The 25,865-nt window shown below is 22.8% G+C and overlaps 8 protein-coding genes across 8 annotated transcripts; 7 read left to right on the top strand and 1 right to left on the bottom strand.

Annotated features, from left to right (window-relative positions):
* Positions 1-4,243: 4,243 nt before the first annotated feature.
* Positions 4,244-5,224, bottom strand: SRAE_2000343100 (RNA-binding motif protein, X-linked 2; the record flags this gene model as incomplete). Its single annotated transcript, XM_024654623.1, has 3 exons — positions 4,244-4,876; positions 4,916-4,962; positions 4,999-5,224. 3 exons carry the CDS (start codon positions 5,222-5,224, stop codon positions 4,244-4,246), a joined length of 906 nt encoding a protein of 301 aa, XP_024507976.1.
* A 360-nt stretch (positions 5,225-5,584) lies between these two features.
* SRAE_2000343200 (Bifunctional lysine-specific demethylase and histidyl-hydroxylase NO66) lies at positions 5,585-9,848 on the top strand (the record flags this gene model as incomplete). Its single annotated transcript, XM_024654624.1, has 4 exons — positions 5,585-5,642; positions 5,682-7,585; positions 8,120-8,188; positions 8,235-9,848. The coding sequence occupies 4 exons, from the start codon at positions 5,585-5,587 to the stop codon at positions 9,846-9,848; spliced, it is 3,645 nt and encodes a 1,214-aa protein (XP_024507977.1).
* Positions 9,849-12,220: 2,372 nt separating this feature from the next.
* Positions 12,221-12,699, top strand: SRAE_2000343300 (Transthyretin-like family and Immunoglobulin-like fold domain-containing protein; the record flags this gene model as incomplete). Its single annotated transcript, XM_024654625.1, has 2 exons — positions 12,221-12,473; positions 12,518-12,699. The coding sequence occupies 2 exons, from the start codon at positions 12,221-12,223 to the stop codon at positions 12,697-12,699; spliced, it is 435 nt and encodes a 144-aa protein (XP_024507978.1).
* A 340-nt stretch (positions 12,700-13,039) lies between these two features.
* SRAE_2000343400 (Transthyretin-like family and Immunoglobulin-like fold domain-containing protein) lies at positions 13,040-13,517 on the top strand (the record flags this gene model as incomplete). Its single annotated transcript, XM_024654626.1, has 2 exons — positions 13,040-13,292; positions 13,336-13,517. The coding sequence occupies 2 exons, from the start codon at positions 13,040-13,042 to the stop codon at positions 13,515-13,517; spliced, it is 435 nt and encodes a 144-aa protein (XP_024507979.1).
* Positions 13,518-13,741: 224 nt separating this feature from the next.
* Positions 13,742-14,216, top strand: SRAE_2000343500 (Transthyretin-like family-containing protein; the record flags this gene model as incomplete). The annotated part of the gene is made up of 2 exons (XM_024654627.1): positions 13,742-13,994; positions 14,038-14,216. The coding sequence occupies 2 exons, from the start codon at positions 13,742-13,744 to the stop codon at positions 14,214-14,216; spliced, it is 432 nt and encodes a 143-aa protein (XP_024507980.1).
* A 1,473-nt stretch (positions 14,217-15,689) lies between these two features.
* SRAE_2000343600 (NAD-dependent malic enzyme, mitochondrial) lies at positions 15,690-18,439 on the top strand (the record flags this gene model as incomplete). Its single annotated transcript, XM_024654628.1, has 2 exons — positions 15,690-15,734; positions 16,523-18,439. The coding sequence occupies 2 exons, from the start codon at positions 15,690-15,692 to the stop codon at positions 18,437-18,439; spliced, it is 1,962 nt and encodes a 653-aa protein (XP_024507981.1).
* Positions 18,440-21,112: 2,673 nt separating this feature from the next.
* Positions 21,113-21,622, top strand: SRAE_2000343700 (Hypothetical protein; the record flags this gene model as incomplete). Its single annotated transcript, XM_024654630.1, has 2 exons — positions 21,113-21,130; positions 21,173-21,622. The coding sequence occupies 2 exons, from the start codon at positions 21,113-21,115 to the stop codon at positions 21,620-21,622; spliced, it is 468 nt and encodes a 155-aa protein (XP_024507982.1).
* Positions 21,623-22,159: 537 nt separating this feature from the next.
* SRAE_2000343800 (Fanconi anemia group J protein) lies at positions 22,160-25,214 on the top strand (the record flags this gene model as incomplete). Its single annotated transcript, XM_024654631.1, has 2 exons — positions 22,160-22,221; positions 22,268-25,214. The coding sequence occupies 2 exons, from the start codon at positions 22,160-22,162 to the stop codon at positions 25,212-25,214; spliced, it is 3,009 nt and encodes a 1,002-aa protein (XP_024507983.1).
* Between the last annotated feature and the right edge of the window lie 651 nt (positions 25,215-25,865).

Below are 25,865 nucleotides of genomic sequence, written 5' to 3' on the forward strand. Positions count from 1 at the left end.
TAAAAGTCACATTTGAAATATAATATTGCATGACTTTATAAGTTTTAAATATACTTATTTTTGTTATTAATATATTATTATTATTATAAAATCCTTTAAATCTAAAATAGGTTATAAATAACTTATTAATAATTGTATAATATTGAAGAACAAAGGATAACAAATAAAAAGAAACTTTTATATCATAACTTAGACTTGTTTACTATATTACCATTCTTTTAATTATTTTCTCATTAAATATCAACAACAGAAACATAATAGAAAATTGCAAATAAATATTGTTTTTATCTAATTTTTTAAAAAATAAAATGTTAAATTTAAAAAAAAAAATATATAAATAGAAACAATATATATAATAATAAAAGTTTAAAAAATATTATGGTCAAAAATTTTTATTATAATAAAAAAAAAGTAGATGAAAGTTGTTATTTAATTAAATTAATTAAGTACATAAAGTTTCAATGGTGATAAAAATTTGAAAAATAACAATTTAAAATATATAATAATTTTTGAACTATTTATAATTAACAAACTAACAAAGATAATGTTAATAAAAATTAAAAAAAAACTTCTTAATGTTTAATAGACAAAAATTTTAGATTAATTAAGTTTAAACAAATCATTGTTAATATAATTTTTATTTTAAAAATTATAAAATGTAATAGTTGTAATATAAAAGATAAAACATTATTATTTTTCACAATTAAATGTTATTAAAATTAAAGTTGATTTTTTTTTTTTGACAAAAATCAAGCTATCTAAATGTGTGTTAGAAAAATCTATTAATAATAGTTTAATTTTAATACATATTTTAAATATCTTAATAAATGATATATATGACATAATAAAAGAAATAAAGGCATTCTCAAGAGAAGTAAAATAAAATGTGATCTAGAGTACTTGAGTAGAAAAAAAATTAATATTACATTTTTGTTGCCTATCTAATATCTTTATTGTTGGATATATTCTATTAATATCAAACTAATTGATGGTAATAATAATTTCAACAAAGAGTAATTTATTTGTGACATGATGTTAAATTGATAAAAATATTATAAATTTAAAAATATACTCAATTCTTGCATATTAATATGATTATAATTCATTTTCTTTTAACTCTTATCATCTTCTCTTTTTATTTTAATGTAATAAAAAGAAATATTTTATAAATTATTTGGCAATAGACATAATAAATAATTATATTAAAAATTACCATCCAAAAGTGTGTTTGTATGTAAAATGAAATAACTTTTTTTTTAATATGATGTAGTTAACTTTAATTAAGCATAATATAATAAATATAATATAATATTAAAAAACAGATAATCACTGTTTATTATTAAATGATGAGAACAATAAATCAAAAATAATGATAAATGAATTATAATAAATATAATATTAATGAATACATATCCATAAATAAATATTAAAAATTAAATTTTTTTTTTAAAAATAATATGCATACAATATATATTCTTGATATTAAACACATTGACTAACTCTGTGGTTTCTAATAAAAAATTTAACCAATTTAAAAGCAAAAAAAAGAAACATAATATTACATTGTGAAAGAGTAGTTAAAAAAAAGAGGATATATAACTGATGGTACAAAGATTGTAAAATCTACCCATGACTTTTATTCACTATACAGAAAACTGTTTAAAATGTACTTCAGCTTATCTAATGTAATATTTCAAATAGTACTCTTTTTTTTATGGAACATTTTGATTTTTATTGTCCTAGCTTTATTTAAATATTATTTTATTTAGAAAATTTATATTGTGTTGGAGCATTGTGACATTATAACTTTTAAATATACCAATTTATTCCTTATTTTAAAATTATAATTAACTAAAAAAATAATTTTTTGGTGTTATATATTATTAATATTATTGGTAATTTCAATATTTATTTTGTACAACAAATACGCTTTATTTTTTTTACTTTTATAATAAATAATTTTAAACTTTTAAATTAATTTTAAAGAATTTATCATTAATTATTTTATTTATTTATCTCATTTAAACAAATAACTAAAAATTCTATGTAAATTATTTTAAAATATTTATTAATATTTTAATATAAAAAAATTGAAATGATGAACACATTGATATAATTAAATAACAGACGATACAATCATTTAAATAAAATTAACACATCAAACACCACAACATAGATTTTTTTATAAAAAAAAAAAACTTTATATTTTTAAAATTTACGATTGATTAAAAATCATCTTAATAAAATATCAAAAATGTAATATTGTTATGTTAAAAAAAATCTTAAGATTACTTATTTTTTACTACTTTATCTGATTAAACTTTGCTTAAAAATAACTATTTTTAAAGTAAATTAAAAAAAAATAAATGTTAGTTTAAAATATATTTATAGTTGTTCATAAAAAATTTTAAATTATTTAAAACTATTATCAAGTAAAATTATTGAATTTAAAATTATAACTTTACTTTATTTATTGTATATTTTTTTTTCCACAATTTATATAACATCTTTTTAAAGTTCATTAAAAGATAAATTTAAATTTTTACAAATAAATTTTTACAATTATCAAAAATTGTTTAAAACAAAGAAAATTACCTAATTTGAATATATTTTTTCAACATATAGTCTATCAAAATGTTAATTCTCTGAATTACTTGTCTTCCATTATCTAGATTAATTTAATATACACTTTTTTGAAACATCACCAACTATCTTCTTCTTCCCCCTACTTCATTTCAGCTCATTTATCCTTTCCTCCTACAACATTAAAATATGTTTGTTTAAGTGTGATATTGTATATTTATTAAAAAAAATTTTTTTTGAAAAATTTTTATTTATATCTACAAAGAAAATATTTTGACTTTATTATTTGAAAAGTTATCATAATAATCTCAAAATAATCTATAGATTATAAATAAATAATTGTTATTTAATGCCTGTTAATGATACTAAAGAAATATGAACTTTTTAAATTTATGAATTACTTTAAGTGATAGGATTTTTAGATCAAAAAAAAATTTGTTGTAATATTAAAAAAAATTAAATTATAAAGATTGTTTGGTGTTTTTAAGTTCTGATAAATATATATTTTTGTTATCCTTTCCTTTCTTTAATCTAAACTTTATAAAAAAAAAAAGTAATCAGTAGTCATTTTTTAGTTTGATGGAAGATTTTGAAAATAAACAATTTTTATAATACAAATATGAGTTTGTTTTATTATTTTTGTTTCTAAATTTGGAGAAACAAAAATTGTTTTTTTTTTGAAGAATCTTTTTAAAAGAGAAGTATAAATTATATTTTAATAAAAAATTTAAAGTCTAAATTTTAATATTTGTTAATTATTAAAAAAGGTTATTAGAATTTGTTGATACAAAATAATTTTTGACTATTAAATATGAAACCTTTGGAATTTTTTTACTTTATTTAGATTTCTATTTTAAGTTTCAGGACAAGAATTATATTCTAAATCTTTTTAATATCATGCATACCAAACGCTTTTATGTCTTTATACAAAATCAGAATCTTAGTATCTTCAATTTAAAGAATGTTAAGAATTTATTCTTACATCGTTTACATTTTTGAAATTTTCTTATCAGAAGCAAAATCTTATGAATCAAATTTTTATCCTCAAAAAATCGCCTAAATTATTATAGTTAGAATTGTATAAGTAGTTTTTTTTTCAAAAACGATTTCCTGCAAATTTTCAAGATTTTGAATACAAAATTTTTTTTTTCATGTGTTTTCATGAACTTTAGATTTTTTTTTTGATTAGTTATTTATATCATTGTTTATCATATATTATTTTAATGATTGTACTATAGAATAATAAATTTCTTTTTTATTATAATAATTTGTTTTGTTTATTTTTTTTTTCGTGAAAATTTCAAAGTTAAAATTCCTTTATGAAAAATTTTTCCCTTCAATTTCGTGGTATTTAATCTTAATTATTTTTATTTTCAGGAATGTAACAAACTTTTTTTCCAGTGTTTATTTTATTTTTCTTCTGTTTACTTGCAATAATAATGAACAAATGAAAAATGATATTTTTCATTATTATAAAAATTATTTTCTATAAAAAGTTAGAAAAAAATGTCGTAATTAGAAACTAACAGATTAAAAATAATATAAAATTTATTTACATATTTTTATTAAAAAAATAATTTTACCAAAACAAAATGATAACAAAGATTTTTAATTTGTTGCTGAAATCATGTTAATTATTGTTAAAAAAAATGTAATACAGTTATTTCGCCAATCTTTTTGGAATAAATGCTTCGGGCTCTTTCCATTTATGTGTTTTTTCTCCATGAACTATCTTATCTTGTTCCCGAACAATTTTAAATAATTCAATATCACGCCAATCTGCCTTCTCAAAATTAGGCCTTACATTATGTGAAGGTGGAGGTGGGGCAAGTTTCTTTTCCTTATTGAACATAAAGTTTGGATTACTATTGTAAAGATCTTTTTCACCAATTACTTTATCAAGTTTAACTCGTTTCGAACTCCAATGATCAATTTTATCTGGGTCACCTTTGTCTGCCTCCGCCGAAGCAAGACGTTTCTCCAGTTTCCGTAACTTTTCTTCGCGTTTTGCCTCTTTTTTCTCACGTTTTTTAATTTTCTTCATTGTTTTTAATAAGTCAGGATCAACTGAATCTACATCAAAAGGTAACACTTCATCACACTTTTTAACAACATTTTTATATCTTTCTTGTTCTTCTTTCTGTAACCTTTTAACTTCTTCATCACTTAATTTTATTAGCTTTGGTGCGCAACCTTCTTCTAAAATTTTCTTCATATCTTTATCAAGAGATTCCTTAAATTTAGGAACTTTATACTGTTCTACATGGTCAACTTTTAAAATTCTTTTACATAACTAAAAAAATAAATTTAAGAATAAATTTTTAAAACTTACAGTTATTCCATTTAAATTATCAACAGCCAAAATAGTTGATCTTTGATCTTGATAGCATAAAAAACAAAATCCTTTGGATTTACCTGTTTTAATATCTCTAACTAAATTTATATTTACAATTTCACCATATTGTGAAAATACAGCAATAACATCACCTTCTGTTAAGTCATAAGACAGACCATTTATATGTATCCAGGCTGAATCTTTATATTGTCGATGCCATGATTTAGTATAATCACCAGCAGCTCCTGATGTTAATTCTTTTTCATTCAAAGTTTGGATACTTCTTATATTAGACACGCGATTCATTTTAACATGAATACAGTTTAACTTTTGATGTAAATAATTTACCAAAAATATATCTTAAAACGATAACTTTGAACACCCTATTTAAATAAAATTATCATTTCAATTATTCAATTGTAATTCTTATATATTGAAAATATCTGGGAACTTATATTTTCCAAAAATTTAATTCTTGTTTTGAATAATATACGAGAAATTTCAACCTTTTTTTTTAATTCTTTAAATTATATTAATTATAATAACTACTCTTTTTTAATAATTTTTTACGGTTTTCTTATTCATGGGCTTTTTAAAAACAAACTTTTTTATAGGTAAAAGAAATATTTCTGGTGGATTCTAATTATTATTAACTTTTTACTAATAATGAAAAGACGCCAACCCAATAAGGACTCATTATCCTCTGAATATGCTAAAAATAATAGTATGTTTTCAACTTAAAGTATTAATGATATTTTTTTAGAAAGAAAAACAAATAATTCAGAATCAACTGATTGTACTGATAAAGACAATTTAACTCCGATAAAAAAACATGTTAAAAAAGGGAAAAAATCAAAGAAAACAGCTATTGCATCAGATAGTAGTGATTCTGAGATAGAAGTAAAGAATCAAAAATCATCATTAAAAGTAGTAACTAATGATTGTATTAATGATTCTAAAAGTACCGAAGATGATGATATCATTGAACTTCGTCGTGAAGATGCAATTTATGAAGAATATGAGTCATCGTATGAAGATTTCGCTGATGAAGAATATTTCGAAGTTGATGATGACTATGATGACGTTGATTTTTTTGATGAGGCTTTAGAAGTTAACGATTCAGATATTGAAGAAGAACATGAATCCGAGCCATCTGACTATGAAAATCTTGAGGATACTGAAGCTGAAGATTTAGCTGATTTAGAAAGAAACCGTAGTTACATTTATGATCCACCATATGTAGGAGAGGAGGAAGAAGATGAAGACATGAATGAAGATGACGATGAATTAAACAGAGGAGATGCTGTTTTAAAAGATATTAAAAAGTTGGAAAAGAAATTATTCTCAGAGATTGATGTTTATCAACATACTTGTGATTTATCTGGAATTGAACAATTTAATTGGAAAAAAATGCCATTTTCTACAAAGGATGGTAGTGTAGATGATGGAAAAAATCTTTTTCAATGGATAATTGATGGAGTACCTCTCACTGATTTTATGAAAGATATGTATGGAAAGAAATGTGTAAATGTTAAAAGAAACAATATATACTACTATGGAAATCTTTTTTCAACAGATTGTTTTTACAAAATGATTGAAAAAAATAATTTAGAATATGGAAAAAATATTAACGTTGCATTATACAGTAACGGAGAAAGAACTACACATAATGGAAAGGGACGTGTTTTATCTAAAGATGTTAAAAAAGTTTTAGCTGATGGAAAAAGTGTTCAATGTGTTAACCCACAATCATTTTGCGATAATATTTGGTATGTATGTGATCTTTTACAAGAATATACAAATGCATTTGTTGGCGCTAACAACTACATTACCCCACCTAAAAGTTCTGGATTTTCTCCTCATTGGGATGATATTGATGCCTTTCTTTTACAAATAGAAGGACGCAAATTTTGGACTGTTTGGGCTCCAATTGATATTCATTCAATGTTTCCATTGCAATCATCTGGAAATTTTAGCGATGAAGATATGAAAAGTCACAAAATTATATTTCAAGGATGGCTTGAGCAAGGAGACTTACTTTATATTCCTCGTGGTTTTATTCATCATGCTAAAACTGATTCTAAACGTACATCTCACCATGTAACAATCAGTTTATCCCGTCAAAATACTTTTATCAACATATACCAAAAGATTGCTCCTACTATTATAGAATCAATGGCTGAAGAATTTCCTTACTTTAGACAATCACTACCACCTAACTACTTTACTTATATGGGAATAGCAGATACTTTAAATGAAAAAGATGAAGGAAATGCTAAAATTATAAAAGATACTCTAACTGTCTTGTCTACCACTTTTAATACATTATTTAGAGATAATCTTGATTGTGCTGCTGATAATATGGCTAAGGAATACTTCACAAACGCACTTCCTCCAAAGTTAACTAAATCAGAGAAAAAACATAGTGTTGTTTGTGAAAAAGAACTTGATGTTGAGCCATATACAATTAAATTATCCTCATCCATTAGATTTATCCGTCAACATACACAAAGACTTTTGTTTGATAGTGACGGTGGTTCCTATATTATTCATCGAATGAAAAATTCTCGTAATTTAGAAAATACTCATGAGCATACAGTTGGAGTACCACTAGATATATGTTCACTATGTGAATTGATCATTCGAAATTATCCAAAATATTCTAAAGTAAAAAAACTTTTTAATTCTTGCAATGTAAATGAAACTATAGGATTGAACTTCTTGCAACAACTTTATGAAGAAGGTATATTGTTGGTTGAAGAAAAGTTATAATATTTAATAGGTACTAACCTTTGTTTTTTTTTTCTTTTGTTGCATTCCTTTACATTTTTGTAGTTGTGTTTTGTAAATAAAATATATTTACAATATTAATTATGGTTTTAATAAGTTGCACTTTTCCAACTATTTTTTGTTTTGAAAATAACTTTTGCAAAATTTTGTTGTTAAAATAGATCAAAAAAAATTTTTTTGTTCATAGGTATGTTCATCGTTGGGTACACATACTATATTTTCAATGTGTCTTACTTTTCCCGCCTTTGCGTTCGTCGTAAACTTTAAATTGCGATAGTTGGTCGCGCGCGCTTACTTATAAAGCACTGACCTGAATGGTTGACGAAATGCTTTCTTCTTACTTTTATTATTTTTTTTTTTTAGGATTTTTATATTGTAATGGATTATCTTTTAAACGAGTACTTTTTTAAGTACTTGCCTATTGGTGTTGAGGAATCAACCAAAAAAACAATTACTGAAAAAGTTGTTAGTATTGTTAGAGTAAGTTTATTTTTTATTTAATGTTTCATTCACTTATTTTATTTAGATTGCTGATTGGGCTTGTAAAGCTCAAGACTATAGAAAATTATACGATAACCATGCTAGTTTCTTACTCGCTGAGGGAATATTTGTAGTTCTTTCGATCTTAACTTTGGTTCATGCCATACGTCATGGTGGAAGATATATTTATACATGGCTTGGAATTTGTATTTTTTCTATTTCTTCTGAATTATTAAGAATCAGTTATGGTAATGAATGGGATTATGTTTTTCATGGACAATCACTACTAACACTTTTTGGTATGAGGATTCCACTTCATGTTGCTTTTGGGGTTATGCCAACATTTATATATTCATCGTACATTCTTGCTGGGCGTTTGAAACTTCCCTATCCACTTGAAGCAGTTAGTGCTGGTTTAGTTTATACACTACTTTATTTACCATATTCAATTATTGGTACTAAGTTGCTTTGGTTTCAATGGCATGAATGGCATCCTATGACTAGTGAAAAGACTTCGTTTAATGTTCCTGTCGCTGAATACTTTATACAATCATTATCTGTCATATCTTTCTTTTTTATTTTAAATTTTTCAAGAATAATATTATTAAAAACTACTTTTGACTGGAGATTGTTTGTTCGTGAATTTGGAGTTGTTCTGTTTGCGGGTTCTACTGCATTTGGTTTTACAATTTCAACTTTCTATCATTCAGTGTTCTATATCCATTCTAACTATAATATTAGCTACTTTACTATTGTTACATTATATTTTGTTATTCTTTCTACTGTTATTTATTCATTTGATAGATCAAATAACTATGGTTTGGCTAAAATTGGAAATCCATTTTGGTTTGACGAAATTTCTGCTACAATTATTTTTATAGAATTTATTTTTATTTCCCTTGTTTTGGTTGGAGATCCTTTTAATACTGTTTCTGAAGGTCTTCACCAACCCATTGGATCGTGCAAAGAAGTTGGATTGTTTAAAGGGATTGAGTACCAGAAGTTTGTTTGTCCTATTAATATGAAAGTTACTTACTACGATTTTCACTGTCTTCCTGGACAAAACCCACCTCAACAACAAGAAAAAAATGTTCCATTAGAATGGTATGCTATTTGTGGAACAAAATACGATAACAAAAATGAATTTATATTTTCTGTTGTTTCAATTATTATTGTAACGGCAATCATTCTTTACCAATTTGGTGCTCGAAGTGGTGAAACAGAATATGATGAATTTTTGATTATTCGTAAAACACCAATAAGACCAATTCGTCAGGTAGAACGCCAAGAGTCGACCACTGGTTCAGATGAAGGTTCTTCTACATCCACATCCATCAATGAAATAAAAAGTACAAAAGTTAGACAAAGCCGTTGCACTCCATCATATGAATCTCAATATTTAAGTAGAAAAAGACTTGACCAAGTTGATGATGATTTAACTCCCAAGAAAGCTCCTGGTACTGTAAGTATGGAAAAATCAAGATCTCGATCTAGAGGACTTTCAATAAGTGCAAAAAGGAATATTACTAATGAAGTTACTTCTGAGACACCTAAGAAGGCTTCTACAAAGTCTGTTGATCACAGTAAAAATGTAAAATCTGGTGACAATGCTTTTAGTGGAACAATTCGTACTCGATCTAAAGCCAAAGGAATTTTATAGTTAACAAGTTACATTTAACCCCGTACACTGAAAATCAACTTGCTACAAAAATTGACGGCAATTCGAAAATTCACCTCTAAATATCACGAAAAAAACATTGTTAAAAAAAATCATTTTAAGAGAAAATTTGTAAATAACATTGAAAATATTGTTAATTAATATAATAAATAATAATTTTAATATTTAATATAAAATAAAGCAATAAATTAATACAAAATAATTTTTATTATATAAATTAAAATAAACAATAGACGTAAAAAAACAATTAAATAGTTTTATTTAATTTTATACTTATTTGTGTATAAGTAAACCTGAAAAATAAAATTTAAATAGTAATAAAATGAATTTTTTTAAACTTACATGCTAATTAAATCGACCTCCAAAATATACTTATATGAATATCTAAAAATTGTAATAAAATTTTTTAAAACTCACTCTTTAATATTTTCTATAAATATTCTTAACCTATTTTAAAATCGTTTTCAATTTAATTTTTATAAATAAAAAATTTAAAAAGGTAGTATTTTTCTGTACGTAAACATTTTTCTAGAAAAACGTGTTAAAACACAAATAAAGTTGTAAATAGTAATAGTATAAAAACTTTTTTATTATCACTTCAAAAATAAAGTAATTTGGTACTATTCGGTTATATCCCCTCTTAACTTAAAGTGATAGAAACATATCTTAAAAATATTTTTTTTGAAAAATAAATAAATCTATCAAATTTTCCATCTTCCTTCCTACAATATGAATAAAAAAATTAAATTTATCATTAATTTCTATCATAAAATGAAAAAAAAATGATTCAAATATCAAATCCCATCATGTTACCTATTATTATCAGTTAATATATAAAAAAAGTTTATTTATTATTTGTATTTTATATTATGTTCATTCTACTTCCTTTATGTAATAAAGATGTTATTTGAGAAAATGTTATCAAATATCAAGTACTTTCTATCACTTTAAGTTGGGGGGGATATAACCGAATAGTACCAAAATTGTTTACATTAAAATATATAAAAAAAGTTTGATCTATCAATTAAATTCAACGATTATCTTCTAACAAAAACTAATTATTTGACAAAAACAAATAACAGTTTATTTTAGTTTTAGTGAAATTAATATAAGTTTAAAGAAAAATATATGAAATAAGAAAAAAAATTTTTTTTCAATTGCTTGATACTAAACTTTAATTAGATTAATTTGATATTAAAATTTATTTTTTGAAAGTAATTGAATTATTCTATCCATTTAAATATGTATGTATAATCCTTAAATTTATTACTTTTCAACTTTTTTCTTCAAAAAAAAAATTTAATGAGTGCTTTTAAGTAAATTTTCTTTTTGATTAAAATACTGTACTCCGTTAGAAGTCAATAAAATCTTCTTGCGTAAAAGAATGACTCTCTAAATTTTTAATTTCAAAGAAAAAAAAAGATAACTGTTTGTTAAAAAAATTTTTTTACTTCATAGGGTATGTGTCGTTAAATATCTTATCAATTAAAAAATCTATTTTTTTTAAGCTATAATCTTTTTACATATTAATTACTAGCTTATATTACTTCCACATAAATTAAAATCTGCTAAATAACAACATACTTTTAACATATTATATGATTTTAATAAAAAACATATGTATTATATTTTTTTTATCACTAATAAAACAAATTAATTTATAAAATTATTTTAAAAATATCTGCAATATATGTATATCCCTTGTTAAAATTTTTTCCCTCTCATAGAAATATATTTTTTAATAAATATATTTTTTTTGAAAAACTTTTTTTTTGAAATAAACTTTAAAAACAATTTTATAAAAAAATATTATAAACTAAAATTTTTAGTCATAACTATTACATAATATTTAATGACCTTTAAATTATTTTTATTAAATTTTAATCACAAAATAAAACTATAGTTACTTGATTTTTGTGTATTGGTAGATCAAAATTCAGATAAACAAAAATGAATTTTTCAGCGTCTTGTACAAATAAATTAAATTAAAATTTTTATTTTAAAATTGTTATTATCTTTAAAAATAATATTTTTTTTGTTGGTTAAATATAAAATTTATTTGTTATACCATTAGACATTGCACATAAATTAGAATGTTGTTAAATTAAATGTGATTTGAAAAATGAAATGTAAACACATGGCAAGTGTCTTTATTTTATTTATATCTGTTTGTCAGAGTTTTAAGTATAATACTTTATATATATAATTCAATAAATAAATGTGTGGTGTTTCGTTTAAAACGATGAAGGAAATTATTTAGTGTTGATTATATTAAATATTTTGATAAATAATTTATATATCTTTGAAATATATTATATTATTTTCATTTTTAGTATCACTTTCAAATTTTAACAATGATTTTGAAAAGCATTATATTTTTATTAGTAATTTTATGTTGTAATATTTATGGAGCTGGCTTCATTGGTAGATTACAATCAGCTGGAGCTAGAGGAAGATTGACTTGTAATGGGTCACCAGCTAAAAATGTTAAGATTAAACTATATGATGTAGATACTTTTGATGTTGATGATTTTATGGCTGAAACAAAAACCGATAGTAATGGAAACTTTGAAATTTCAGGAAGTCATAAAGAAATTACAACAATAGGTAATTTTTTTTTAAATTTAATATAATAATAATTTATATATTAGATCCAAAACTTAACATTTATCATAAATGTGGAACAACATTAGGAATCTGTGCCAGAAAATTCTCAATAAAAATTCCTGATAGATATGTTTCATCTGGAAATAGAGTACAAAGATGGTATGAAGCTGGATCACTTGAATTGGCTGGTAAATATCCAGGTGAATCAAGAGATTGCATCAACTAATTACTAATAAATTTGATAAACACTCATTTTTACAATAATCATTAATAACAAAAAGAAAGTATTTTCATTTTATTTGAAGATAATGATAATATATTTGTGTAAAAATATTTCTATAGAATAAAAAGTATAAACTTGTACTCCTTTAATCTTCTGTTTTTAATTAGTCACTTTTATTTTTATCTATTCTCTTTACAATTAAATATTTTAAACAAAATAACAAGTCATTTTATATTTTATTTTTACAGATTATTTTTATTAGTAGTTGTCTCTCTTATACAACATATAAACTTTCACTTTGCCAATAATTTTCATTTATCTTAAAATAATAACATTTTAACTAATGATTTGGAAAATAATTTTAATTTCATTTTGTATTATTATTCCCAATATTCTTGGTGCTGGTTTTATTGGAAGAAAACAGTCTGTTGGAGTTAGAGGTACATTGAAATGTAATGGTGTTCCAGCAAGAAATGTGAAGGTCAAACTTTATGATGTGGATACTTTTGACATTGATGATTTCATGGGTGAAACAAAAACTGATAGCAATGGAAGATTTGAACTTCAAGGAACACATAAAGAAATTACAACTATAGGTAATTACTTTTTTCTTTTATAAACTTTACATCTTATATTTAGATCCAAAAATTAACATTTATCATAAATGTGGATCACTTGTAGGAGTCTGTTCAAGAAAAATTTCAATAAAGATTCCTGACAGCTTTGTTGCTGATGGAACACAAGTAAAAAAATGGTATGATGCAGGATCTCTTGAATTGGCTGGAAAATTTCCAGGAGAATCAAAAGATTGTATTAATTAATCATTTAAATACTTAATATTTTTACTTGAAACAATATAATTTCATTCTTGTTTATTCCATTAAACATTAAGTGCAATAAATAAAATCATTTTTAAACAGAAACCACTTTTTAAGTAAACCAATATTTTAAATTTTATTGTTTATATATTTTCATTGAAATTAATATAAAAAGGTTAAAGAAAGAAATTTTTCTTCATATATTAAAGTAAAACAAAATATCAAAAATGTTTTTAAAAATTTTTATCTTTATTTTATTAATTTCTATACATGTTGTTCATGGAGCTGGTATCCTTGGTAGATTACAATCTGTTGGAGCTAGGGGTACTCTTTTATGTGACAATAAGCCTCAATTAAATGTTGAAGTGGAACTTTATGATGTTGATAGATTTGATATTGATGACTTGATAGCCAAGAAAAAAAGTAATAGTAGAGGGTACTTTGAAATTTCTGGAAGTCATAGAGAATTTACAACTATTGGTAAGTTTTAAAAGACTGTTAAAAATTTATATTTTTATAACAGATCCTAAAATTGTTATCTATCATAACTGTAATACAAGACCAGGTTGTTTAAAAAAGATTTCAATGATTATACCAGATCGTTTTGTTGCACATGGTGACAAAGTCGAAAAATGGTTTGATGCTGGTGTCTTTGAATTATCAGGGAAATATCCTGATGAAACTGAAAAGTGTGTTCATTAATTATTACCATTTCTATACTATTTTTTTATTTTATATTTTTATAAAAAATAAACCAATATTAAATAATGCTTTCTTTTATTCATATATAAAAAGCGAAAATATTTTATCAATATTATATGATACACAATTGCTAATTATGATTCATCAAAATTATTTTCAAATAATTATTATTTTTTTTTAATTTTTTTAAAATATTTCAAATACTAACTATTTAAAGATAAAGTGATTCATAAATTCAAAGTAAATAAAAATTTTTTTTTTTTAAAATACAATCATTATTTAATAAACCAAAATTAACAAAACATTTAATACACGTGATTGGCAAACTAAATCGGAATGAAATATATTGAAAAGATATAAATCTAATGATATCAAAATAATTACATAGATAACGATGCTAACGGAAATAGGTAGGTAACGTGTTTTTGAAAATTGATAAGTTACCCTTCAGACATACAAAGAATAATTTTTGAGGAAAGTTAATATCTTTTAGAAACATTGTAAAAATGTGGAAAAAAATTTTTTACAAACAATTATTTTATATATATACTTCATAAAATGTGTAAAAAAAAATGTATATTCTGATAATTTTTAAAAAGTAAATATTTTTAAGCATTCAAAATTTTTATATTGTTTACTTTTTTTTTAATTTTTTTAAAATATATAGTTTTTTTTTTATCCATAGTTATAACTTCTCCGCTATGTAATAAAAACAAACAAGAATTTGGAATTGTTATATATTTTAAAACTTTCACTATTACTTCTCTTTATATATTAAACATAGTTCTTTAAAGTTACTAAATAATTTTTATAAACTTTTATGTTAATAAAATTGATTTAAAATATTAAATAATATAACTACTAAATTTTTGTCCTTATAAAGCTTATCGAAACCACATTTACATATGCAACATACCAAAATACACGAATATATCTCTTAATTCTGTGTAAGATTTATCAATAATTCATCCTTAAAACTTAATTTTTCCACTTAATTTTATTAATTTACATTTATTCTAATTTAATTTATTTATTTTTTTATATTATTGCTTCTATTTTTATACTTATATATTTTATCATATTTAATAAAAAAAAAACTTATATTATTTATAAAGAAAAAATAATATTTGAGATAACTAAAAAAGTTTATCCAACATAATCTTTCTTTACATGTATGATTTTTTAACAATTCAAGTTTAAAAAGATATACACATTCTTAACACAAAGATAATCTTTAGAAAACATAAAAAGCAATAATATAACTTGTGTGTTAAAATTATAGATATTCTTATAACTATAGTGCTTCTATTATATAATTTTTAATAATTCTTTGACTTATTTATGATATGATAATAAAAATGTTGAGAGAAATACTTATCAAACTATTTATTTCATCTTGATAAAAATGAATTAAGTTATAATTTCAGGTTAAATATATTTCTAACAAAAATAAAGAAAGGTTATTTTAAATAAATGAAAACTATTTTATTAATTATACAATTTACAGTATTAAAAAAGGTCATTTTTTTACTAAACAATTACTTTTTTTTTAAAAAAAACTTTTTTAATTCTATGATAATTTTGACTTTCTTGTTTTCCTCATAATAGTTTTATTTACTAAACCCAATCCATTTAAATTATTATAATCAAAATAAAATGTTCTTTTTTTTCATGAATTTTTATTTTTCAGGAATAAATTATGGGCGTAATAATGGTTTGATAATATTTAAAAATATTCTAATAAGGTTTATTTTTATGAAAAATATAATTTAAAATAAATAGTCAATTTGTAACATTGTTTTACAATATAAATACGAAAATTACAAACAAATACACTTTCCAATTAAACGTTTTTGTAATTACTTTATTTTACCTTAGTGTATTTACAAAGTAAATAGTATTGACAATTGTCATTTGCATTATGTTTTAAAAAAAAATACTTTTTTGTTTTTATTGATTCCCATTAATTTTTTTTTTTTTAAATTTCAATAATAATAATTTAGCAATTATATATATATATATATTTTTTTTATTATTTTGCATTTAAAAAATATTAATCTTTCATTATATGTTTTGCCTATACACTGTTGTTAGGTATCAATCGTGTATACATTTTTTTGGTCCAATTATTATATGTAATTATAAAACATGTTATTGTCAAATATTTTGTTATTTAATAAAATGATATAACTAAATTTATGAACAGTGATAATTATCACGTTTTGTATAAAAAATAATTTAATTAATACTAATTGTATTAAATCGAAATATAAAAATACATCATTTTAATTGTATTTTTTTTTTAGAAAATGAGAGTTCCTTTTGCTACTCGTACTACAGCTGCTTATCTTGACTTAGCACATAATGCAATTGTTAAAAATAAAATTTATGGAAGTCGTTCTTTGTCATCAACATCAGTTTTATATGGACGTATGCCAGCTCCAGATCCTGATGATCCTGAAGCTATAGCTATTCATAAATTATATCGTCCAGAAAGAGTTACACCAACTAAAAGAGGATATGATATATTAAAAGATCCTGCTATTAATAAGGGTATGGCATTTACTTTATATGAAAGGCAATATCTTGGTATGCATGGACTTCTTCCACCTGCATTTATGACAGAAGAACAACAGGCATATAGAATTATGATAAAGTTAAGGCAGACGAAAGATAATTTAGAGAAATATATTCAACTGTCTGGACTTTTAGATAGAAATGAAAAATTATTTTTCCGTGTATTATGTGATAATATTAAAGAACTTATGCCAATTGTATATACACCAACTGTAGGACAAGCATGCCAAGAATTTGGTTTTATTTATAGAAATCCAAGAGGTGTATATATTACACCTAATGATAATTCAATATCAAAAATTCATCAAATTCTTTGTAATTGGCCACATGATGATGTTAAAGCTATCGTTGTTTCTGATGGTGAAAGAATTCTTGGACTTGGTGATTTAGGAGCATATGGAATGGGTATTCCAATTGGTAAACTTACATTATATACAGCTTTAGCTGGAATAAAACCATCACAATGTTTACCAGTTCTTATTGATGTTGGTACTGATAATCAAAAATTATTAAATGATCCATTTTATATTGGTTTAAGACATAAAAGAATTAGAGGAAAAGAATATGATACATTACTTGATAATTTTATGAATGCATGTGTTAAAAAATATGGACAAAATGTACTTATACAATTTGAAGATTTTGGTAATCAAAATGCATATAGACTTCTTGATAGATATAGAGATAGTTTTACTGTTTTTAATGATGATATTCAAGGGACAGCTGCTGTCGTTGTAGCTGGTTTACTTGGTACAACTCGTGTAACAAAAAAAAAATTATCTGAACAAAAGTTTGTTTTTCTTGGTGCTGGAGGTGCTGCTACAGGTGTTGCAGAGATGTGTATACAACAAATGTTGACCGAAGGTTTATCACATGATGAAGCTTGTGATAGAATTTATCTTATGGATATTGATGGATTAATTACAAAAAATAGAGTTAATACTATTGGAGAAAGGCATATACCTTTTGCAAAAGATCTTCCTGATACAAAATCATTACTTGATGTTATTAATACAGTTCAACCAAATGGAATTATTGGTGCATCAACAGTTAAAGGTGCTTTTACACCAGAAATAATTAAGAGAATGGCTGAAATTAATCCTAATCCAATAATTTTTGCTTTATCTAATCCAACTTCTAAAGCTGAATGTACTGCTGAAGATGCTTTTAGACTTACTAAAGGAAAAGTTCTTTTTGCAAGTGGTTCACCATTTCCAAATTTAGAATATAATGGAAAAATGTATAAACCTGGACAAGGAAATAATGCTTATATCTTCCCTTCAATAGGATTAGCTGTATGTTTATTCAAGATCAAACACATAAAATCCAAGTATTTCCTTATTGCAGCTCGTCGTGTAGCAGCATCAGTAACACAAAAAAATCTTGATGAAGGTAGAATATATCCACGTTTAAAAGAAATTCGTGAGATATCTGTTAAAATTGCTGTTGAGATTGCTGAAGAAGCATACAATGATGGTTTAGCTACATTATATCCTAAACCAAAAGATATGGAATTGTATATAAGAGCTCAAGTTTATGATGTAGAATATGATGAATTAATTAATAAAACTTATGTTTGGCCAGAAAAGGATTGCAAACATGGATTCCCAGTACCTGTTATGAGAAGAGATTCCATGGATGATTAAGATAGCTTTAGAATTTACATTTTTTGTACACTCGAGTTAATCGAAATTTTTTAAAAAACATTTACATTTATTAGAAGTTTTTTTTTAAAATTATGATAAAATTTTTGATTTATATTATTGGTTATAAAATAATTTTTTAAAATATTTACTTTACAATGATAGGAAATTAATATATTTGTATCATATTAACAAACAATGTATAATTAAATTATACATTATAATCTTTTTTTTTAAATTAAAGTTATATTTTATTATATTAAAAATTTACTTAACCTGAATTTAATTTTGTTTTTAACATTATAATAATAATTTTTATATTTACTTAGGTGTTAAAAAGTTATCTTTTATTTTTATTTGACAAATTCATTTAGAAAATATATTCAATTACTAAATATCTAAAAAAAAAAATTATACCTATTGATATGAAGGTTATTTATGCTAGGTAAACTTTATGAAAGAAATCATTTGACAATACTTTTATTATTATTTGATAATTTTTAGTTGAGATATGAACAAATAAGAAAAAACAAAAATTTAGAAAAAATTTTCCATCTTTTGTTGTTTCTTGCTTCAAAATAGAAATAATAAAAAATAAATTTTTAAATTCAACTACTAATTAATGTTTATGTAAAGTTATCATGTAAAATATTTTTATATTTTTCAAAAAATTTTAATATATAGAAAATAGTGACAATTAATTATATTAACAAAAATATTAAATATAATATTTTAAAAACTGTTGAAATTTTAAAAGCATTTTTAACGTGGATTATACCTTTGATGTCTAAAAAGTTCAGTACATCTAGTTTTATGTTCATAACAATTTATGTACTTAAGTTATGAATACATCTTTTTAACCCTCTTTGAACTATATTTTTTTTATCATATATTCATTTTTAGAAATTCTACGAGGATGAAAAAAAGTATAATGGGTTTCTGGTAAAAAAATTTATCTAAAATAGATTTTTAATTATGAACTTCTTAATTGCTCCACAAAATTTTGATGTTTTTTTTTTCAAAAAGTACTCATCATTTATGCTTTTGGTTTTGACTGATAATATTGTTTTACATTTTTTTATATTAAAAATTTGTTATTTTTTGTAAACTACAAAATATGTACTAATTTTCAAATTCTATAAAAAATTTTATTTATAATAAAGTATAAAAAGTGAGGTGGAAATTATTTCCAACATACGTTATTTTTAAATAGGTATCATATTCAATTTTTTTATAAAAAAAACTTTAACAGGTAAAGTTGAAGTATAAAAAATTTATTATTAGAATATTTCAATTACCACATATGTAAAGAAAATCCCATCACTTCACTCAGTTATGCCTATTAATATACAAAAATAATATCTATTAATGAAAACAAATTGTCATGGTAGATGTAAAGATAATTTCTTCAATATATTATGCCATATTTTTAATTACTTATATTTATAATGTAAAAGATAAGATAAATATGACAATTGAATGAAATAAGAATTATAGATTAATAGGAGAATTTTTTTTATCTATGACGAAAATGATGGTTTCTTATTATGTTTGGTGTTTCCTAATAATTTAAGGTGATCTTTAGTGAGATAGAAAAATACCACAAATTTTTTTAATTTGAAAAAAAACCAATAAAATTGAAAAACACTGTTAATGTTAAAATATTTTTTTATGTAAGTATAGATATATCAATTTAAAATTATGATTACATACAAATATAAAGTTTTATTTTCAAATACAATTTTATGATTAAATAATTTTGAATTGAAAACCAAACAAAATAATAATGGTACACTTCTAGTATTATTTAATCAGTTAAAAATTAAATTTTTACCTTTTATAATAAAAACAAAATTAAAGTAAACTTCAATGAGAAAGTTTAAGAATCAAACTATAAATATTTTTTTTGTGATTAAAATAAAAATTTGTTTGCAATTCCAATAAACCTTAGAAACTTTTTCTCATCATTAAAAAGACTTTAAACTTTAAATCATTTAGAAAATTAGTATTCCATCTTAAAAATAATTATATTTTCTCATTAATAAAGTGAAAATAAAAAAAATATATTTTTAAAGTTAATTTTATTTAATGATAACATAAAATGTTTTTCTTTTAGTAAACCAATAAAAAAACATTTTTTTTGTTTCCGTTATTATTCATAATTAAATAAAAGTAAATATTTAATAACTTAAAAAGCATTAAATTAATCATAATAATAAAGTAATGATATTTTATCTTTTAACTCTAGCTTGTTCATTAATTATTTTATTTCCTACAACAATAGTGTTTATTTCAATAACAAAACTATCTGGATATCATAATAATTTTAAATATTTATTAGCGTGTATCTTTGTCAATACTATTTTTTACTTTTTAACAATTTTTTGCTGTTATATTGCTTATCTTATTAAAAAGGATGCTATAATCTTTTCATATAACGCCGAAATACGATATATTTTTACATACGGTGGAGTTCATTTTGTTCAAATATTTTTCATAATTGAACGAATCTTGGCAATTATTTACATTGATAAATATGAAAAATTCAATTCAACTATACCATACTTTGGTATTTGTTGCCATTTTTTATCATATATTATTTATGGAATTCAAAGAGTAATTTTTACTGTTTATAACATTTATGAAGAATCACTATTAATTGAAATCATTATTTTAATGTTCATTGCATTTGGAGTAAGTATTTATAAATAAAATTTATTTTTGTTTTTTTTTAAGATATATTGTGTGGTATTTAAAAAGCAAAAAAACAAATTCATTCACGATAAATCATCATTCATAAAAGTTGACCTATCAACAAAATATCAGCATATTGAGAATCAAAGAACATACTATATAGTTACAGGCTTACTTCTACTTTTTGCCATTTTTACATTTATTACAAATATTATTAAAATTTTATTTACAAGTATCTTCAATAACATTCTAAAGGCTGAATCATCAAATTACATATTTTTTATGGGAGTTTTCCTTAAAACAGCCGGCACAATATCATATTTATTATGGAAAATTCCTTCCCTTTTGAAAGATGTCGAAAAAATATTAAAAATAAATACAAGAAGGGAAGTAGGCAATCAAACTGAAAAAAATAAAAATAATGGAAGTAATATAGTAGTGCCTCAGGCAACACAAAACAACTATTTTAATCAATATGGTAAAGAATGGTGATATTTAACTAAGAAAATTTATCATAAAATTTTAAAATATTCTGATTGATGAAGCTACATACAATGACTTAGTTATAAAAAATAAAATATCCTATACAGATATTTGGATAAATGTAGACATTGCCGGGGGACTTTAAAAAATTCATTTTTTTTATATTAAATTTTTAAGAGAAATATTTCTTAACTGATCATCATTTGTTTTTTTTCTTATTTTATGTTGATAAAGTTTGTTTTTAATTTTTTATATTAAGCATGATTTATTAAATTATTATGTAAAAAACTAATAAATATTATTTAATTTTCTGATTACTATACTTATTTTAATTATTAGATCCTTATACTTTTATTCTACCATTATTTAAATTCTTTAATTAAAATTTTATATTACTTAAATATATTATTTTTTATTTTGTAAAGTGATTTCTTATTAAATAGCTTTTAATATTTGTAAAGTTGGTATTATTATTTTTAAGGGTATTTATAGGAATATTTATAAATTTATTTATTTATTATCTATAATTTTACATTGTACATTATAATGCCAAAAAATAAGTTTGGAAGAGAGGTAGATCAAAAATCAATCACACTTTTTGCTGAAAGGTAAGATTTAAAAAAATATATTAGTAGAAATTTATAATTTTTAAAGCGACAAAAAGAGAGCTAAGAAACGCGCCAAAATTAGTATTCGAGTTGAAGCTGAAAAATGTCAAAGTATTGTGATGCATAACAGAAAAATACAATTTCCAGGAAATCTTACTCCTTATGGTTCTCAAATGATGATTATTCACAAAAATATTTACTCATTCGATAGAGGTTTAAATGTTTTACTTGAAAGTCCTACAGGATCTGGAAAAACAATTGCATTACTTAGTTCAGCATTAGCGTGGTTACATGATTATGATACTAAAAGAGAATTATCTATGAAAAGTTGTCCAAAACATAGTAAAAAAAAGAAAGAACAAGATAAAGTAGAAAAAGTTTTTCAAAATATAATTAATAAAGATAAAGAGGATGTTAAAAGGAGGAGAACTTTAAATTTATGCGAAAATATTGATTTTGATGAAATTTTTGGAATGAAACAAGAAGTAGGGGAAAATAATGTTTCTGAGATATTTAATAAAAGTTGTTTAGATGTAATTCCACATGCAAATAATTCGGAAAAAAAAGACAACTCAAGTATTATAACACCATATTCTACAACTAAAGACACTTCATTAGTAGAAAGTTTTGCAAAATTAACTAAAGTCAAATCAGACGTTTCAAATAACGGTAATGAAATGTATAAGATCAAATCTATAAAGTCTGAAAGCATTAGTCGAGAATCTAGTACAAAAAGTGAATGTACATCAGATTCTTTGAAAGATGAATTAGAATGTACTTGTCTTAAAAAAGTGGTTATTTATTATGCTACTCGTACACATAGGCAAATTGCTCAAGTTGTTAAAGAGTTTAAAAGACTTCCATATGGTCACGACAAATCTGTCCGACATACAATTCTTTCTTCTCGCGAAAATTGTTGTGTTAATAATGAAGTTAAGTATAGTTCTGAAAATATTACGACTACTTGTATAAATATTAATTCGACGGCAAAAAAAGAATCTTTTAAAACTAATGGATGCTCTTTTAAAGAGAATATTGTTAAAATATTTAAAGGAAAATGTGGAAATTTAAGAAACGATTTAATTGAAAATGACACTCCTGTGTGGGATTTAGAAGAAATAGTTGATTATGGAGAAGCACGGGGTTTTTGTCCATATTTTGCTACATTTTCCTGTTTAAGAAATGATGCAAATTTAGTTTTTTGTCCCTTTCCTTATCTTATTGATCCTGCCATTCGAAAATGCTCACAAATTTTTTTATCAAATGATATTGTTATTTTGGATGAAGCTCATAATATTGAAGATTTTTGTCGAGATTCAAGTTCTTTTGAATTTTCTGAAAAAGAATTAATTCATTCATTAAATGATTTATATAATAAACATCAGCAAATTTTATCATTTTCTAATGTAACTTGTTTTAATATACAAGATAGTTCCGATGCTCTTGCTAAATTAAATGTTTATAAATCTAATTTAAAAGTTTTGTATGAATTTCTAAAAATGGTTCTTCAATGGTTTAGAAGTTTTGCCAATGAAGTACTAAATGTACCCACTAAGGACAAAGTACGATCGAAAGTTTTTACAACGCATTTCATATATCAAACAACGGAGTTATTTAGATTGGATGGTTATCTAAAATCTTCAGAAATTTTAAAAGAATTAGAGAAAGTATTTAATGGTTTGTCTAATGACAAAGATGAATTTATTGATGATAAAGAAACAAAAGAAGGTTTGAAATTGATAACAGAAGATTTAGAAGTATTTAAGCCATGCAGATTAACTTTGAATTGCATTGGAAAATTTATTAATTTTTGCTATTTTTTTAACTTTAATCCGTCCGCATATAGATTAAATTATTCAATTACTGAGACATCTAGTGATTTTAATATATTTAGTTTTGACTATCAACAAAATTCAATGATTCATGATTCTGATGTTCTTTATTCAAATGAACATCAATATATGAACAATGTTGGTTTAAGTCAACACCCTGTAATGGGGCATTTTATTGCTGGAGAACCTTATACTGTTATAAAAGAAAATTGCGTTGTTAAAATGAATTTATGGTGTATGGATCCAAGTATATGTTTTAAAGATGCTTTTAAAGACACCCTTTCTGTAGTTCTTGCAAGCGGCACACTTTCTCCAATTAAAACGTTTGCTTCAGAATTGGGTACACAATTTACGCAAATTGGTCAAGGAAGACAAATTATACCAAAAGAACAAATTTTTACTTGTATAATTCCAAAAGGACCTCATGGAATTGAACTAACTTGTTCCAGCAGTTGTTTAAAAAAATCAGATCAAGGTGGAGGTGTAACAGTTATTGAAGAACTTGCCTATCTTATTTTTGATATTTGTCAAACTGTAGAAAAAGGAATATTGGTTTTTGTACCAAACTACAATTTAATTGATCTTATTTGTAATGCAATGATGAATTTAGGGTTAATGAAGGATCTCAAAAAAGTAAAAACTGTTTTGAAAGAACCAAAAAGAGGAGGAGAACTTGATCGGGTAATAAATGAATATAAGCATGCAATAAAAAATCACCACAAAATATCATCTACATGTACAGGTGCTGTTATGTTTGCTGTTTTTCGGGGAAAAATTTCTGAAGGAATTGACTTTCCAGATGATTTGGCTCGTTGTGTAATTTCTATTGGTATTCCATATCCCTCTCTTGGACAACCACAAATAAGTGAAAAAATAAAATATAATGAAACATTTTACAAAAATGAAAATCTTTTAAATGGTTCAGAATGGTACAAATCACAGGCTTATCGTGCTTTAAATCAAGCACTTGGCCGATGTCTTCGCCATCGTAATGACTGGGGTATAATTTTATTAGTTGATTATAGATTTATTGAACAAGTTTATAAAAATGATGATTCAATGATTTCAAATTGGGTTAAAGAAAATCTACGAAAAATTGATAATTTTCCTTCACTAATAAATCAAATAAAAATGTTTACAAAAGAGAGGTGTAGAAGTTAAGAAAACAATTATTATTATTTTTATTTTTCACATTTTTTTGAAGAATCAAAAGAAATTAATAATCAATTTTTTTTTATTTGAAATAAAAAAGTATTAATTGAAAATAAAAGAATTTCTAAAGAAAGAAATTTTTTTTCAATATCTGATTATCAGTGAAAGTTAACATACAATGTATAATCAATATATTTATTACATAATCTATACGGTTGAAATACTGTTAGCAATTTATTTTTATAAAAATATATTCAATAAATATTCAATAGATAAAAAAAGTTAAAATTTTTTAAAATAATTAATTTAAATATGTTTCGTAGAATATAACATTGGATAAATATAGTTTAAATTAGATTTTGATTTCATAAACAAAACTTCTCAATATGTCTTTTTTTATTAAAAACTACTGTTATTCAAGGAATGGAAATTTTATTTCTATACCAAATCACCAGTTTTTGACAGTAAAGGAAGAAAAATTTTTTGCCGACAAAAGAAAATTATTATGATTTATAATTTAATTAATTTTTTAAATAATATTGCTTTAAACTTTTATATTTTTAATAATTTATATAATGTCTTAATCTTTGAAATAAATAAATTATTACAACGTCTTTTTTAATTTTAAATTTTTTATTTTAATTTCATAGAAAAGGTGAT

Source organism: Strongyloides ratti (genome assembly GCF_001040885.1).
Source record: "Strongyloides ratti genome assembly S_ratti_ED321, chromosome : 2".
Lineage (NCBI taxonomy): Eukaryota > Metazoa > Nematoda > Chromadorea > Rhabditida > Strongyloididae > Strongyloides > Strongyloides ratti.